General features: G+C 41.4%; 1 protein-coding gene across 8 annotated transcripts in view; it reads left to right on the top strand.

Annotated features, from left to right (window-relative positions):
• The window catches only part of RNF220 (ring finger protein 220), a 318359-nt gene that overhangs the window by 272357 nt on the left and 28389 nt on the right, over positions 1-17613 (top strand). For all 8 annotated transcript variants that reach the window (XM_035121690.2, XM_035121686.2, XM_035121692.2 and 5 more), the window contains 2 exons: positions 898-953; positions 3575-3653. In XM_035121690.2, coding sequence (XP_034977581.1) covers positions 898-953; positions 3575-3653 — 135 coding nt within the window. The remainder of the gene's footprint in view (positions 1-897; positions 954-3574; positions 3654-17613) is intronic.

The following is a 17613-nucleotide window of genomic DNA, read 5'->3' as shown; positions in this document are numbered from 1 at the left end:
GTGTTAGGGGGGAGTTCTGGTGGTTAACCTGCCCTATCCCTATAACCCATAGTAGATGGTAGCAATAATTTAAGCAATATAATAATATTTTTTTTATTTATACCCCACCCATCTGGCTGGGTGTCCCCAGCCACTCTGGACAGCTTCCAACAAAATATTAAAAATACAATAAAGTAACAGTAATTTAAAATTACAAAAACAGTGAGATTATCTTCAGGTATGCTTAAACTTAGCCATTTAAAGTCTGCTTGAGTGCTTCTGAAAAAAATGCTATTTCAAGTATCAGTGAGTCTTGTTGGGAAAGAATTTCCACAGTTTGTAGGGAGTTACGGAAAGCATTTCTGCATGCTATTCAAAGCCTAGCATGTGGATGACACAAGGGAAAGGAGGTCTTGGTGCACTCTTGGAAAATCTTAAGAAAGTGACAAAACAGAAGATCCTTGCAGATCTAAGTTCTGTAATGCTTAAATCCATCAAGAACTACGATCTTGAATTGCATGCAGAAGATGACAAGGTGTCAGTAAAGATACAGCATTGGTGTAATCCACTCTTAACCCACCATTGCAGTAGCTGCATTCTGCACTGACTAGAACATGTCTTATCTCTTCCAGTGGATACGTAGTTATGGCTGGGCCTGGAAAGCTTCTGTTCAAGTTCATCTTCTGCTAGGGATTCATTGCATGGGCAGACAGATTTTTCCCCCTCAGTTTCCCATATGTAAAATGAAAATAATAGTGTCCTGCTTTAACACAGTTGTGAGAGTAAACACAAATTGATTGTAAGGCAATTGAGAAACTTTAAATACTATGTACATAATCAATCCTAATAATGGTTAGAAGAAATGCATGCTGTAGGATTTTTCCTGGGACAATTTTTCACTGCTGTCTCTTTTTCCAGTGGTGGCACGCCTAGTACCCGAATAACACCAGAATTTTCTAAGTGGGCAAGTGACGGTGAGTGTAAGATATATATGTGGCAATCTGTTGTGTTGGCTTGCATAGTGACCATCGGTATTTTATGGTGCAGTTTTAGTATTCAGCATATTGGGAGTACAGTATATTATTCCTGTGTGCCCAACACCAGAGATCTGAAGTAGTGTAATAGAGTGGTTACCAGCTTTTGAGTTTTGATAGGAGAATCCATGCAGCAGTTTAATTTGTGCTCCTGGAGATGGATGCCGGTTATTGCCTCCATTTTCCAATAGAAAAAACTTAAACTATGGAGTCACCCAGAGAAGATTATGGTGCATTATTTCTATCCCACACTTCTGCTAAATGCCCCCAAAGTATTCTGGAATATAACCCAAGTTACAAGAAGTTTGAATATGATGAAAGCTTTCCACTTAGTAACTGATTGTGTTTGAGGCTATTATCAGGCATCCCCAAACTGCGGCCCTCCAGATGTTTTAGCCTACAACTCCCATGATCCCTAGCTAACAGGACCAGTGGTCAGGGATGATGGGAATTGTAGTCCAAAACATCTGGAGGGCCGGAGTTTGAGGATGCCTGCTATTATGCATTTTGAGATAGCAAACCCTGCCCCCTGCTTTTTTGCCTTCTGTAGATATGCATGCCAGTGTCACAGTATTTGTTTATATTACTATAAGATCAGCTATTAATATCTTTCTCAGAAGCCTTCAGGTAAGGTGGATAAGACCTTTTCAGTTCTGGGATTTTAACTTTGAAATGCCTGCCCAGGAAGGTTCATCTGGCTCTGGGTCTGATGCAATTTCAGTGCCTTTTGAGACATCTTTTAAATTTTCCATGTGTTTTGGTTTTTTACCCTTTTAATGCAATATTTTTATCTGGTTTCTGTTCATATTTTGCATTTTAGATACATGATCTTTATATGAATCGTTTTCTTTCTGGTAACTGCTTAGTAGCTGTGGACTGAAGAACGGGATAAAACTTTTAATAAGAAATGTAAAATATCTATTTTAAGGCATAAACAGGGCAGTGTTCATGAAGTCCCACCATTTTTATTCTCTCAACCCAGTGAGATAGTTTGGTTTTTGAGAGAAATTGCACTTCCAGGAGCTTGATGACTAGGGTGTCCATTGTCCAAATCCCACTCTGATATTGCCTCTCGGTTGCTATAACTATTGACAAGTGACATTTACATACAAGTTTAAAAAAAGATGGGGTGCTAATAGAAAGTATGGCTGGAAATTCCTAGGCAGTGTGTATTGATGGGGGGGAGGAGTTTGGCAATCATTATCTTCTGGGGGAGGTTCTGTGTGATTCCACATTCTTGTTTGCGATTTCACACCATTTCTTTATCCATGGGAGTAAAGAATAAAATATTATCACTGTGGAAATTAGCTTAGGAATTGGGACAATACTGTGCAAGTAGAGTTCAATTCCAGTTAAACTCCTGAGAAGTGCCAATGCTAGCTGTCCTGCAATGATTTTGATTTATTATATTTCTGTGCTGCTTTTCATTCTAATGAAGCCCAAAGCAGCTTACAAACAATAAATAACAGTGATATAGTAGAACATAATGGAACATCACAAATACAGCATAAATCATATAGAATAATTAACAAATAATAAGTGAAACAATTATAATCTATAAGACACTCTTAACACAACAACAACTAAAAAATAAGCGAAACATCACAGTTAAAGCAAAAGTCATATTATATAATTAAAAATTAATACAGCATTTAGAATCTGTAAAACAATATTAATAACATTAACAAAATAGCAACCCCAAAAAATAAACTAGGCACTGTTGTATACACATTCTCCACAACCCCATGACTTTCACGCTATTCAGCTCATTAAAATACACATACACATAATGCTCCTGGCAGCAACTCCTTCCTGAAGGTTCCTCAGGACTGCCCCTGTAGCGTGAAACCAGCTGCCCCCTGATGGCAAACAGTCTCTCTTTTCTCACAATTCTTCCTCTGGAAACAGTACTCCTCCCCTCATGATTCCAAAAGGCTTGTGAAAAAATTCTGGGCCTCTTCTGACTGCAGAAATAGCGTTACTTTGATTCCTATGTGTGGGTAAACCTGTCTGGCCTGTAAAAACATGTTTCTTCCAGAAAGCCCCATGAATAGAAAACCTCCAGAATCCGAACTGCAATTCACAGCATTGACAAAGAACAAATTGCACATACAAGCCATTTATTGAATCGATTTCATGAGAATTGCTCAAGGAAGTTGAAGTGGATCCTTTGTGTCTAACTGGTTTGAAAACTGCTAGTAATTCCAAGTGCTTCGGTTTTGGGTGAACAGTTGCCAATCTAAAGCAGAAAATTGATGGATTGCAGCAATTTGTCATAATTTGGCATCCCAACCTCATTATTTGCTTTGAGTAATCCATGGCCCTGTCAATTCCAGAACTACTTTGTGGGCTATGAGTTCTGCAGGTCTGCCATACTGGGCAAGTCATGAGTGCATCTTGAGTGATACAACAGTACTTGTCACTTGGACACTCTAGCATGTTATTCTTCTTGGGAACCAACACTAGAACAATTCACCAACTATTTGGTTTCTCTGACTTCTTGTGAATACGGTAGGTAAACATTTCCCTTCACTGATCTGGGCTCTTCCTTACTTTCGCAGAAATGCCATCAACGAGTAATGGAGAGAGCAGTAAACAGGAGCCTATGCAAAAGACCTGCAAGAATAGTGACATAGAAAAGTGAGTATGGCTCAGGCATGTCTGTCTTTGTTGGGGATGGGAAGAGAGACTGCTAGGAGCTTTCTATCAAAGGGGCATCACTATAGCACATGACAAGCTGCTCATGGCTTTTCTTGTGTAGTTCCCACATGTTTCTCATGCGAAACATATCCAGCTTTTAAACTCAGACACAGTATTATCTCTCCCCTAGCTGAAAGTCAAACAGCCCCCCCCTTTTTTTGTTTTGTTTTTCATTCTTCATAGGAATTCCCCATCTGTAGGATGGAGAAAAATCCATTTTGTTTGTTGGCTCTAAAAGTAGAAGGGTGATTTTATATTTCGTCTCTTAAGTCCCTATTGTAGTTTCTACAGCTTTAGAGGGATGATGGCAAATCTTCCCCTTGTGTTAAATTCTCAACAGTATCAAAGTGCTTCCCTTTTGCTTCCCTTGGGATGTGTTATTTTTCAGAAGCTTTACTTGATATGGCCTGCCTCTGGAAAAGAATAAGATTATCTTAACCTTCATTTCCATTGGGGATGAGTCACATGGGACTGGATCTTTTGCTTCACCAAAGTGCAGAGGCAAGCCTAAGGATGATACATGATGCTGCACTGTCTCCTTGCAGCAAGGCAATGCTATGTGCAGTAATATCTTATGTCATTTTTGTACGCTTCTTCTAATTAGCAGAGACAAAATTGAAGTCTTAAGCATAGAAATAGGCTAAGGTCATGAAAACAAAAATATGAGACTATAGATGCAAGTGCCTTAGACGACTGCCCCATGTTGCCGACGTCCCACAGTGCATACAGGATTATTAGCCAGTGATTTGTGTGAACAAGCCCAAAGTCTCAGGGCAATTATCTACCAGAACAAGGTGCTGGGGGGGGGGGTTTGAGTTGAATTCTCAGTTATTGTAGTCCAAAGCAGAGATGGGTATCCTGAGACCCTCCAGATGTTACTTTACTCCTAACTCCCATCACTTCCACCTGGGATGGCAAATGGTCAGGGATGATGGAAGTTGTTGACCCAGAATGAGACATTGGATCCTTATGTCTGCTCTTCTAGATTAACACTCTAGATTGGGCTACAATTTTAAATGAAATGCAGAAGGAAATATATTGCCTGCCTCAGCCTCCTTCATTTGTGTGCCTAGGAATTAAAAGCTAGGATTATAAGCTGTTCAGGACGTTGGAGGCAGAAATCAAGAGAGGGGTGAGAGGAGAATTTCATGATTTGATTAGGCACGAATGTTAGTTGCCAATGCATGCCAGCTTCCTTTGCAGGGATTTAGCTGCTTGTTGCCATTTTTCACCTATCACTTGGCAATCTTTTGATACTGCCTTCCATTTAGGAGGCAGGAGACTTCAGTCTTCTTCAGCAGTATCTGTCACTAGCTACCAACACTTATTCCCCTCTGATCCTGGCCTCCCAAACAGAGGTTTGACATTTTCCAGCAGAACGATCAATTGATGTCATCTTGATCAGATAATTTTAAAAGCTTTATTCAGTGTCTCTTGGCAGACCCCACATTCTTTCCAAGGTGGTGCATGCTATGATTCAGAGTTGTAAAGTATGGCACCCTCCTCTTTGTGACAAGTTAGGACCCATTGTAGAGAGCACTGAAAACTTCCTGACTTCAGAAGTCAAAAATTACACTTGGATACTCAACCTGTTACCTTTCTTAAGAAGGTAAAAACCAAATGCCATTTATTGCACTTTACAGCAATTTCTTGGTTCATGAGAAATCCCTTGTGGTAAAGGGTTACTGCTTTTTAGTTAGAGACTTAAATTCCAAAGGAAACAGAAGACAAAATGTTTAGAATCAGAGGTTCCAGCTGTGCTGTCCCTGCTCCTCAGGGAGTTGTGTGTGATAAATAGAATGTGTTGTGATGGTTAAGAAGCTAGAATGTTGTGTGTGAAGGGGTGGGCACTGTTAAATTAATTGATAAGTGGGATCAGACCTTGGGGCTTGCAGGAAGGAAGGTGTTCTTTTATTCTTACTGTCTCAGGCTGCTTTCACCTGCACTGCCAAGCCATGATGTATGGTGACCCAGTCCAGCTAGCTAAATTGATTCATCTCCAGTTCCTGGTTCTTAATCTAGAGCTAAATTGGTTTCATTTTTCTTGTTTTGGGTGGTGATTGTGGTGAGCTCTCCATGGGATCACTTCCTCCTGTTCATAACTTTAATTTTTGCTTTTAAATCTGGGCATTATTGATTAGTGTGTTAAGCTCCATGTAATGTCTGATTAGCATTTTAAAAAGTGTTTAGAAGCACATGGTTTATCACCTGTGTCAGCTGGGCTGTCCATTTAGAACAATGGTTAATGGAGTTAGCAGTGATTCTCTTTATTGATCCTACTTTTATAAGAATGACATTCATTTTCTCTTCCCTTTCCAAAACAAAGTCTAGGCATGGAGCGTATATTTTTAATTAGCTAATACAATACAGTAAACTGTCCTTGTTTGGGCGCAGAGCTAATGTACTTGGGTTGAAAGTTAATGGAATGTGTGCTTCAGGCTGCTTGTAGCTGAATCTCTTGCATGCCAAGCAACTTACCTCCGATCAAGAGAAATGTATTTGCTGATGGATTCTTCTTTGTATTTCATTCATCTCGTTTTTTGTTTGAATTTGATATGAAAGCTGCTATTGGCCCAGACCAGTCAAAATGGAAAATTGTGATTTGTTGTTGCATCTGAACTAGGCCGCTATGACAAGAAAAATAAATAAAGATTTCTCCTTTTTTTCCATGTGATGATTTCTATATGTAATATAATGTAATATATTTGTAGATAATTTTTAAATGAGGATATTGCTTATATCTAATGGTTGTAGTCTAGATGTTACTAAATAGAGCAGCGTGGGATGAAATGCTCAGCTGTAGAAAGACATGTGGGATTCAGCTTTGGTTGTGACAGTTGGTTGATGTTTGAACAGGTTTTTCTAGACTTTAGTGCTTGAGCATGTATTCAGAAGTGATAGAATAACAGGGCTAGAAAGGGTTTACTGAGCTGTACAGCCAGCACAGGCATGCAACAAGAGCATCTGGTACGGGTTTTGCTAAGCTTAAAACAAGAACCTTTCAGTGCCTGGGATCCACCTTGGCTCCCGAACAACATGTAACCTGGGACTCAATATTCTATCCTGTGTGCTTTTTAAACTGTATTTATTTTATTATTTAATATGTTTCATAGATCTTTAATTCCCCCTTTTAAGAAGACTCTCTTCACAAAGCACCAAACATTTTATACATAAGCCACCTAAATCCACCTCTCAGTCACCTTATTTTTCTCCATCTCTTCTTTACATCAGTCTTTCTTCTGTAGTCACAGAGAATCTATTACATGCTGCTAGACCTTGCTGTACAGGTGCAAGTGTGGCTCAGCCATCTGGACAGACAACCAGGCCTCAGCTAGGGAATGCAAGAGTTTCAGGAGAGTCTAGTTAGCCATCCTGACAATAGTTATTCAGTACTCAGGAAATCCAGCAAGCAATTGGTTAAGCAAGTCTAGTCAGTCAGTAATGATTGCAAGCTAGTCCAGCAAGTCAGAAACAGGATGCTGTAGCAGCAACTACTGTCTTGACGGGCAGATGCTCAAGTTATTGTGAATAGCTGAACCTTGTAGTAAGGCAAGAAAACACTTGCCTCCTTGTGTTAATTCCTGTGGGACTGCTTTGTGAGGGATTTGGGTATTGGTGGACTGAAAGGGCTGTCACATGGAAGATGGGGCAAGTTTGCTTTCTCCTGCTCCAGATGATAGGACCTGAACCAGTAGATTCAAGTTATAGGAAAGGAGATTCTAACTAAACATCAGTAAGTACTTTGTGATGATGTTTGACAGTGGAACAGGCTCCCTCAGGTGGTGATGGACTCTCCTTCCTTGGAGGTTTTTAAGAAGAGGTTGGATGGCCATCTGTCATGGGTGCTTTAATTGAGATTCTTGCATTGTAGGGGGTTGAACTAGATGACCCTCAGATTCCCTTCCAGCTCTATGATTCAAGTTAAGAGACCAGTGGGGAACATTTCTTGGGGGCCTTGTGAATGCACATAGAGGTTGTGTGGAAGAACTCCACAGGGAGTCTGTGTCTGCAAAGGAGCTAATTCCTCTGAGCACTCACCCTGCACTAATCTGGCAAAGTTGATAATAATGGATGGAAGATTTTTGACCCATAATCCTGCCATATACTTTGTAAACAGGGTCTCATCCTTCCTCAAACAGTTCCCCCCCCCCATCTATTCTTGCCACTGGGAAAATTGTCCCAATTCATTGGCATATGAAACTTTGAGACCATAAAGTAGCACAGCGGTAAAATGAAGCAGCTGCAAGCCACCAGCGTTCCTGCTGTTTTTTCTTCCAAACAGCTCTCCCAGTCCTTTTTGGTGTCTCTCTGTCATTCCACAACAGCCAAGCTTTCTCTATAGCCTCTCCATTCATTCCTAGGCCAACATGCTTCTCTTACCTCCCACTATTCCTACTCCCATCCATCTCATTTTTAATAAGGGATGCTTCCTTCTACTGTGGCATGCGTCCATCTAGCTCAGCCAGCAACCCTCTGGGCTTTGGATGGAAGTCTCCCATAATTCTACCTGGAAATGCCAGGGATTGAACCTGGGATATTTTGCATGCAAAACATGTGCTTCACCAATATAAGAGTGGAGGGGGGTGGAGCAGGAGCAAGCCTTTTGTTCAAGAGCTATTAGTGGCTCTTGAACCTCAGCTTGGGATCCCTGCCCTAAGCCTTTCCTCTTGGAATCTAACGCCACTGCCTCTTACTCTGCCATCAGAAACAATTCCTACCTTGGAACAATTCTCCTGCTCCTCCTCTACAACAGCTTTTAAATTAGTTTAAGACTTGATGTCATGTTTTCCTTCTCTCAGTAGTATCTGCTTAGATCAGCCAATCTTTTCTGTCATTTCGGCCCTCCCTTCTGCATTGCTGGTCCCTGAATCTTAGCAGTGGTGCTAAGAGTTTGCAATGGCTCGTTTTCTCCTCCCTGAAGATGCGAACCACATTGCCTGGTGCCATCTTGAAATCAAGGCTTCCTGGGGTTAAGAAGCCAGCCTCTTAATTCAGAGTGCCAATGTTCAATTTTGCTTTCTGCCACCAAACTAGATTGCAGGCCAAGGAAAGAGTCTGGGTTAGTGCCCCACTGGGTCACCTCCCATTTGTTTTCCTCAATTTTGTGTTGTCATAAATTCATTCCAGCCCGTTGTGCTTGATCAGTTTATCTCTGTTGGGGCAGGGAGCCCTGCTAGCATGATATATGACATGAAACATTGTAGCCAGCCTCTCCATGAATCACTCCAGCTGTTTGTTGTCAGCATGAAAAGCAAACAGGCCAGGGCTGCGAGTGTTGACTAGGATGAGCTCAGGTTGGGAAGAGACATGACGTATGAATGTTTATTTAATAATTCTCTAATATTTCCAGCGGAGTGTGGCTATGCCTTCTGAGGTTGGGGGTGGGGGGGAGGGGGGCGGTTGAAGAGGAAACTCTAATCTGTCAGGGTGGGTCATAAATCAGGCAGACAAGATCATTAATCAGGAATGGAGCAAAACTAGAGGGAGGTGGGACTCGGCTGCCATTCCCAGGAGCAAAGGGGCACGCTCTTCTTTTCCATAAAACAAATCTCATTTTGGATGCGGCTCCGGCTGTGTCGCTTACATAAGAGCAAAGCCAGGGCACTGGGCCAGTTAAGCAAGCGTGTGTGCTACCTTTGTCATAAGCCTTGGCAATTTGAGCTCGCCAAGCATTAAATCCCTTTATAATTATCTTCTTTATATAACTCTTCATGCTCCTCATGGTTGATTGGGCAAGGTGCTTGTTTGGTTTAGAAGAGGGTTTTAGAAAAGGGAGGTCAGTGTGTGTGTACACTCACGTGACAATCTTCTTCTTTCTTTTTTACTCAAATCGTTTTCTCGAATCCACTCCAAAAGTTAAGCTTTGGCATATTATCCTACAAGAATAGAAATGGTTTCCAGAATTTGGCTCCTTAGATAAAACCAACTTTCTGGCTTTCATAGTCTGACAATTGCAGAAGCTAACTTCCTATAACTTTATTTAAAAACAAAACCCCATTTCTAGCTTTTAAGGATATGAAATAAGTTTAATGTTTGCAGGTGGAGATCTGTCTACTCAGGTGCTGATGGGAGTCTCATGAGGACCTAGGGCTCCCATTCTGTCAGTAGAGGGAGCTGAGCCATTCATAGAATCGTAGAATTCAGTGGAGAAATTGGGCTTTCCCCACTGAAATGTTGGGGAAATTGTTCCAGGCAAAGGTGCAGCTATAGCGGAACGTTAGCTTGAAGAACAGATGATTGATTTAATGTATGTGGCAGAAATGAGAGACATTCCCGTTGTGGAAGAATAAGAGTGGGGAAAGCCCCTGCCCTCTTTTCAAACTTTTCTGTAGCTTAAAGACCACCTCATTCCTTCTGTTGCACACTTCATACCATATTTCCAGACATTGTCTTCTCTGTTTGCTTCATTGTCCCTTGCCAGATTTCAGCAAAATTCTGTTCTCAGGGAATACCCAAATAGAACAAATGGAATAAATTGTATACAGCTAAACAGATAATAATAATAATAATAATAATAATAATAATAATAATAATAATAATAATTTATTATTTATACCCCGCCCATCTGGCTGGGTTTCCCCAACAGAGGAATAAAATAATCGATTAAAGATTAAAAGCCTCTCTAAACAAATGTATACAATTTGTTAGCCTCTCTAAACAGATGTATACAATTGTAATAATTTTGTCTCAATATAAAACTTTGGCTATTTTGACCAAACTGCGGAAGGCAGTGGAAGACAGGAGTGCCTGGCGTGCTCTGGTCCATGGGTCATTTAAATTACAGATGTGGGGGATGGGGTGAGGCAGACTAGCTGTTGGTTACTATTTAAAGGGACACAGCCACTGGAGCATGGCAGATGCTACCAAATGTGCCTTAGACAGCCATAGAGTTAATGCAGATTTTTAAAAGAACTCTGGGGATGGGGCCATGCCTCAGTGGAAGAGCAATCTGCTTTGCATGCAGAAGGTCCTCAGTTCAGTCCCCGGCATCTCCAGATAGGGCTGGGAGTAGCCCCTGTTTGAAACCCTGCAGAACTGCTGCCAATCAATGTAGGCAGTCCTGAGCTAGACAGGCCAATGGTCTGGTTCTTTATAAGGCAGCTTCCTGTTCTTCCTACATGAGATTTATTTGTGCTTAATTCAGCAAGTTGTTTCAGAGCAGAAAACTGGCTAATATAAAATTACCCAAGATGTTATCTGCAAACAGTTCCCCATAAATGTTTTGGGATTAATAGGCTAAAATATAGAAAAGCAGGCACATGCCAAAAATAAATATTCAGTAACACCACAAGCATAGCCGTTTACACCTGGAAATCCCAGTTGCCTGCTGAGTTGTGACTCTGTTTGCAAAATGTAAGCCTCAGTTAGCCATGGTCATTAACTGTTCAGTACTACTTCCTGCATTAATCATCTTCAGGGCATATGTAAAAGAATCTGTGGGTTTGGAGGAGAATTTAAGGCATCAGTAAGCAATTCACACTATTTTACTGTAAAAAGGGGGTGGATGCTACTAGTGTGTCTGGTACAGGATTTGGCATCCTATAAGCTTGGGCAATTATTCACGATTCATTCATCTGTAATTTCTCTTCAAGCAGAGTTCTAGCCTAGCATACAGAAGAGATCAACCCCATTTACCTTTCTCAAATGCATTTCAAGTTATTACTTGCAGTTTTCCTTGGGATCCACTTGAGAGGAAAACTCTAGCACTTCTGAAGAGTAGGGCAACTAGTGTGGGAGGCCACATCAATTCTCCAGGGTAGCACAAACAGTAGGACTTTCACTGCAGACTTTCAGGGGAAATAGAGAAACAAGTGAACCACACCCACCCCTTGCTAAGATTCATTGTTGGTGTTGTTGGTCGTTTAGTCGTGTCCGACTCTTCGTGACCCCATGGACCAGAGCACGCCAGGCACTCCTGTCTTGCACTGCCTCCCACAGCTTGGTCAGACTCATGTTCGTAGCTTTGAGAACACTGTCCAACCACCTCGTCCTCTGTCGTCCCCTTCTTGTGTCCTCCATCTTTCCCAACATCAGGGTCTTTCCCAGGAAGTCTTCTCTTCTCATGAGGTGGCCAAAGTAATGGAGCCTCAGCTTCAGGATCTGTCCTTCCAGTGAGCACTCAGGGCTGATTTCCTTCAGGATGGATAGGTTTGCTCTTCTTGCAGTCTATGGGACTCTCAAGAGTCTCCTCCAGCACCATAATTCAAAAGCATCAATTCTTCGGCAATCAGCCTTCTTTATGGTCCAGCTCTCGCTTCCATACATCACTACTGGGAAAACCATACAAACCTTTGTCTTTAGCACATAGTTATTGGACATTAAAATGGAGAAGTTTGATCACCCTCATGGTATGAACTAAGCTGAAAGTCGTAACCCTTTGATAATAGATATATTGCTTTTATATCCTCCCCTTTTGAGGTAGATGCTTTGTATTTGCTATTGGTTTTATTGATCTGTCTATATTTTAAACAAATTAAGTTTAAAAAATTGCTAAAATGTGTCCTTGAACTCATGCTTGTCTGGATGGGGAACAGAGAGGAGAAAGGGAGTTTAGAAACTAAGCTGCTGCACATTGGTAAAATGTACATTTGTTCCTCCACTCACTTTTGTCTCTGATCCTGCCTACCACTGGCATGTGGCCCCCAGAAGGTTTCCCAGAAGGGATGCGGCCCTCAGGCTGAAAGGTTTCTCACCCTTGCACCAGGGTCTTTTGCAGCACCTGTGGTGCTTTACATGGAGTATGAAGCACTGGAGAGTGTCATCCTTCCCTCTCCCTACTGCTGGCCCACGCAATAAGTAGATTTAAAGGGGAAGTGAGTGACTGGATTGTACAGAGGAATGGGTTGGAAGGAATAAACTGAGAATTATTTGGCTTGGATTCTAGTCTGAGTTTGAGAATAATTCAAGTCTCCTAAGGTTCACCTCTTCTTCTTTGGTCAGATTCAAACCCTCCAAAACTTCTATCCATACAAGTTCCAGAACTATGGATTCCCCTGCCATCTCTGCTCCTGGAGACCACTACTGTAATCATAATTTCTGTGAGGTCTTATGTTGCTCCATGCATGTTCCACAGTACAGTGGTACCTCGGTTTAAGTACACAATTGGTTCCGGAAGTCTGTACTTAACCTGAAGCGTACTTAACCTGAAGCGAACTTTCCCATTGAAAGTAATGGAAAGTGGATTAATCCGTTCCAGACGGGTCCACAGAGTACTTAAACTGAAAGTACTCAAACCAAAGCGTACTTAAACCGAGGTATGACGGTACTTACTGAAGTTGATTGTATTGGGAGCACTTAGGGTTTAGATGCACTATGGCCAGAGTAGAGGTTCAAGCAGTCAGTTGAGAATGCAAACAGGTGCACAGGATTTAAAAATGAAGTAGACTGTTTGACACTGCTAGTGGCAAGTGGCATTCCACTCCCAACCCATGTTTTGTAGACTTGCTTCATAGACTTGAGGTGTATTTTACTCTTATTCTATTGTTATTTTAAGGCTTTGTACATTTCGGTATTGTATTGCTCAAAGTACGAGAGTCTTCATGTATTTTTGCAATGCTGCCTATCAGTCCATCTCCCCTACAGCAATACCTTTACATTTTGTGGATCTTTTGATATGATTTCATTCATTCAAAGGAATTCCCTTTCAAAAGGTTTTAATTGTCTGGAAATGCCCTTCACCTTTGGATTTTCCTCCCTCTCCCCCAAACACGTTGAACCCCTGGTGTTCAGGTATCTTTTCGGTCCCATTTTCCCCCCTCAGTTATTTCAAAGTTTCAACAATGCTGTTAACTTTAATTTGTAGAGTTGCTCCCTGCAAGTGAAAAATCGATGGGGGGCTATCACAGTGTGAAATTCGACTGTCAGTCTTGAGCTTATGGAGTGAGTAAGACATCTTAGAAGGGGGAAAAATCACAGTCTGTGCAGTGCTCAGCTGGGCTATTTCAAAGAGAAGGCAAGGCTGATGGGCCGTTGGAGAGTATTTCAGTTAGATGGATGATGATTCTCTGTGAAATACTGGAGTTAGCCTACAGGTAAGGGAAACCAGAGGTTAGAAAATACAACTAGTTTCCCCTGAAGAACTAAATTACACCTTGGGAACCTTGAGCTGTGTCATACAGGAACAAAAACCTGTCCCTAAAATTGGCCAGTGCCTCTAAATAACAACTAGTAACAAATTAGTCATCATAACTTGCGGTGTTTCAGTTTTGCTTCCTTAAAAAGTTTATACTGTAATAAGCTTTTGGGGGCAAGTATTCCATCAAGTGTATACAGCAACTAAAAATGATTTGTGTGCTTCAATATAGGATTTGTGTGTTGTACATGACCACAGCGTAACCAATGGGCTCAATTTTGAATCTTGGCCATATAAGTTGCTGTTTCCTGTGACAGCCTTCCATTGCATTCCTTGCATTGTATGATATCTATTCTTATACCCTGGCTCAGAAGTCTGCACAACTCTGCTCCCTTCTAGCACAGCAATGAGAAGATCAGAAGCACCGACTTCTTTTTTCCAACTAGCTCTGACCTGCCATTTCATCCAAACCAGGGTAAACTGTGATTGGTTTAAACCTGGGGGTGAGAACAATTTCCCCAAAAGTGAGTGGGCAGGGCCAGAAGCAAAAGTGGGCAGAGTAACAGCTGCATATCTTACTTTTGTACAGTAGGCATTCCTACTGCATGGAAGTCTGAGCTGAGGTTTCTATACACACCACAGGCACCCCTCTATCCAGGTAAGCAAGAGGCATTATTGCAGTTCAAGAGCACATTCCACCCAGGCCATAGCTGCCAAGTTATCCCTTTTTTTAACCCTAACCCTCATGAGAAAAGGGAAAACTTGGCAGCTATGACCCAGGCAGAAGCACTCAAGGAGGGTGCGAACACAGTTGGGAAGGGGTGTGGCCTTGGGGAAACTTCTGAGAGCCAGGCTAATTTGCCTGGAGGGCTACATTTGGCCCTTGGGAGTGAGGTTCCACCTGATTTAAGCAGGGGTTTGTCCAAACAGGTGAGGATCAGAAACTAAGATTTAATATTTGCTTGTTTGGGCAAATAACAACAGTTTGGATAAAAAGGAAGTCAAGGCTTCCAAAATGCTCCTTGCAGTCATGCCAGAAAAGGAATGTGGGGAAGGGGAAACTCATAAACCTGAGGCTTGTTCACATACCACTAATCTATGATTTAGTTAATGTTAGTGCCAGATGCGACACTATTGCAGCCCAAGAACCCATGCACACACAGCTCAAATTAAGGGAGGAAAAGATCAATCTGGTGGAGCCCTGTTCCATTCTGATCTCTTGTGTTGTAGCTCCCCATTTTCTTCCCATTTGAGGATAAATGTGATGGAGCAAAACATGCAGAGTTTGGTTTTTTTAGTAAAACATTGTCAATTAATATTTTTACCATGTAAATTCACACTGGCAAATGTGGGTAAAACACTTCTCATGTTTCACATTCTCTCCACACACACACACACCCAAAAATGTTTGTGTGTCTGTTACTATCACCAAAATTAATCTGGCCTTAGTTTTACTATATTTTGCCCCCTCCTATTAAAAGGCAGGTTCCTAAGGGCTAGAAGCGTGGTGTTTTTTGCAGAAATCTCAAATTTTCAGGACATTGAAATCTGCACCATTCATCTCTGCCTTGCACATTCAGCTATAGCTTGGTATAAGGTGGTTACTGGAGTTTTGCTCAAATCTTCACCCTTTCAGTGGTTCATATTTGAGAATAATAAGAGCATAAAAGCTAGGGCCTTGAGACCTCACAAGCTTCACCTTAATAGAAAGGCTTTTGTTGATTATCTGGGTGTTGTCTGTTTCCATGCACAACTCTGAACATAGCAATAATACAGCAGCCTGGTGGCAGCCTTCCTTCTTCCTCAGAGGTAGCTGTCAGGAGAGCAAGTTGATGTCTTTTCTGATATGGGTCTTTGTGCAAAAAAATTAAGCCGTTGTGCAGGATTTAGATGCATTTCCTCAAAGTAGTACTTCTCTTGTGGGGAAATTGCATTTCCTCATCATTCAATGAAAATATGCAGTCGTTTTTTTCTGCACCACTAGTGCCTCAAATATAAAATACCCTTGATAATTGCTGATGGTGAACAGCACAAATCCTTATCTTTCATTCCTGTTATTTTGTGGCCTTTTTTCTTTATATTTTAATTTACTAGAGAACAAATGTTCCCATCCTGTAGCACTGAAATGCAGAAGTTTATGTAAGAGTTCAATTGTTTTTCAAGGTGATAGACACCAGCAACACTGCCATTTCCTCCTGCAGTAATGCCTGCCCATTTTATGAACATTTTTATTTATATTTGTTCAGTTATTTAGTTCTGTGAATGATTTCAGGTTATTCAATGCATGTCTCCACCCTTCTTTTTTTGTTTTTAAAGTAGGGAAGAACACAATTACAGAGTTCCTATGAAGCAACACGCACACAAAGTGAAACAGGCACTTCTGGTCACCAGCTGCTTGTCAAATTTAGAGTTAGTTGTTTGCCAACTATCTTGTAGATGCATGATTGCCCGGATTATGCATAAGAACTTCAGTGCAAGCTTAGCCTTTCAGTACCCTCCTCCTAAAATAAATTAACAAAAATTCTTCTCGGTGGCTAAAAGATCTCTACATCCCTGCTGATTCTTCTAATCGTGCTGACTCGGAAACTTCCTACTGCTTTCATTGATTGTTGGTGCCATCTGTCTGCAGTTTGAGCGGGCTACGCATGTGAGTCCCGGAGGCAGAGAAGGCTGAGTGCCAACTCCCGAACTCACTCTCTGGTTCTGCAGAGACATTTTGGGCTCCATGTCGGTGAAGGGATGGGGGGCGTGAAAGCAGCATAATGAATTCTTCTGTAGGGAAATTCTTTGGGGAATCGTTAGCAGGTCCTAGCTAAATGTAGCTTAGAATGCCTTCTTGTGGCAGTCAGCTTCCCCTCCATGCCACTGCGATAGAGCATGCAAGTGTAAGAAGAATAATTCCTCTGCGGAGTAGAGCAACGCAACATGTTTGCTTTGCATGAAGATTAAATTAGTTAACAGAACTCCAAACTTGGCAAGCAGCTGGTGGCATTAACAAATTGTGCAAGCAAGTATAAAATAGAGGCACTTGTGACGCAGAGGGCCTCTGCTTTGCAGACGCGCACCCTTGCATGCAACTTCTTCCAAATTTTCAGCTTAGAACATGGAAATTAGGCCACAGAACACTACATTATTCATAACTTGGCAACCAGGAGCTAGGGCATGTTGCCAGACTAAGTCACCCACTGAAATTACAGGTGAACAGCATTCTTAATATATTGTACTACAGAAATGCACAATTATCAAGATGGGAGGACACTCCTCTTGGAGAACAATATATTAGAATCCCTGCCAATTCCTCAATAGAGGCAGCATTCCAGCACAGAATTCCAAGTTAGCCTTTTTCAGAGAGGTTCATCTAAAAAGATACACTGAAAACATTTCTGTCTGCAGCAGGAAAGCCAGCTCCTTTATTGTAAGAAAATAATTGGGCATTTTGTCATTTCACCTCAATTTGATAATTTAGCTGTTAATCCACTCCCCCCCCCATTTGAATTAGACTGGAGTAATCCACACCTATTTTAATTTGTATGTGAGGAGAAACTTTGCTCTTTCTCATTCATACCAGTAGGCATTCTCTCTTGTGTTTGCAACTGCCTTCCTGTTTGTTGATTCTGTTATGCCAGTCAAGTACCAACAGGGCATGTGTGCACTTGCACCTTGTTTGCTTGTTTTGTGCAAAACTGAGGGGTCGAAAGAAAAAATTAATATATATAAAAGGCTAAGTTGCTGAGTCACCCTAACAGGCTGGAAATGAAATTAAGGCCATTTTAAATTTTCAGCACACACTTTTCAGACTACTTGTCAGTATAAATGGTGTAGAAAAGT

Source organism: Zootoca vivipara, chromosome 7 (genome assembly GCF_963506605.1).
Source record: "Zootoca vivipara chromosome 7, rZooViv1.1, whole genome shotgun sequence".
Classification (NCBI taxonomy): domain Eukaryota; kingdom Metazoa; phylum Chordata; class Lepidosauria; order Squamata; family Lacertidae; genus Zootoca; species Zootoca vivipara.
Note: the sequence above shows the minus strand (reverse complement) of the source record. Positions and strands in the feature narration are given on the sequence as shown.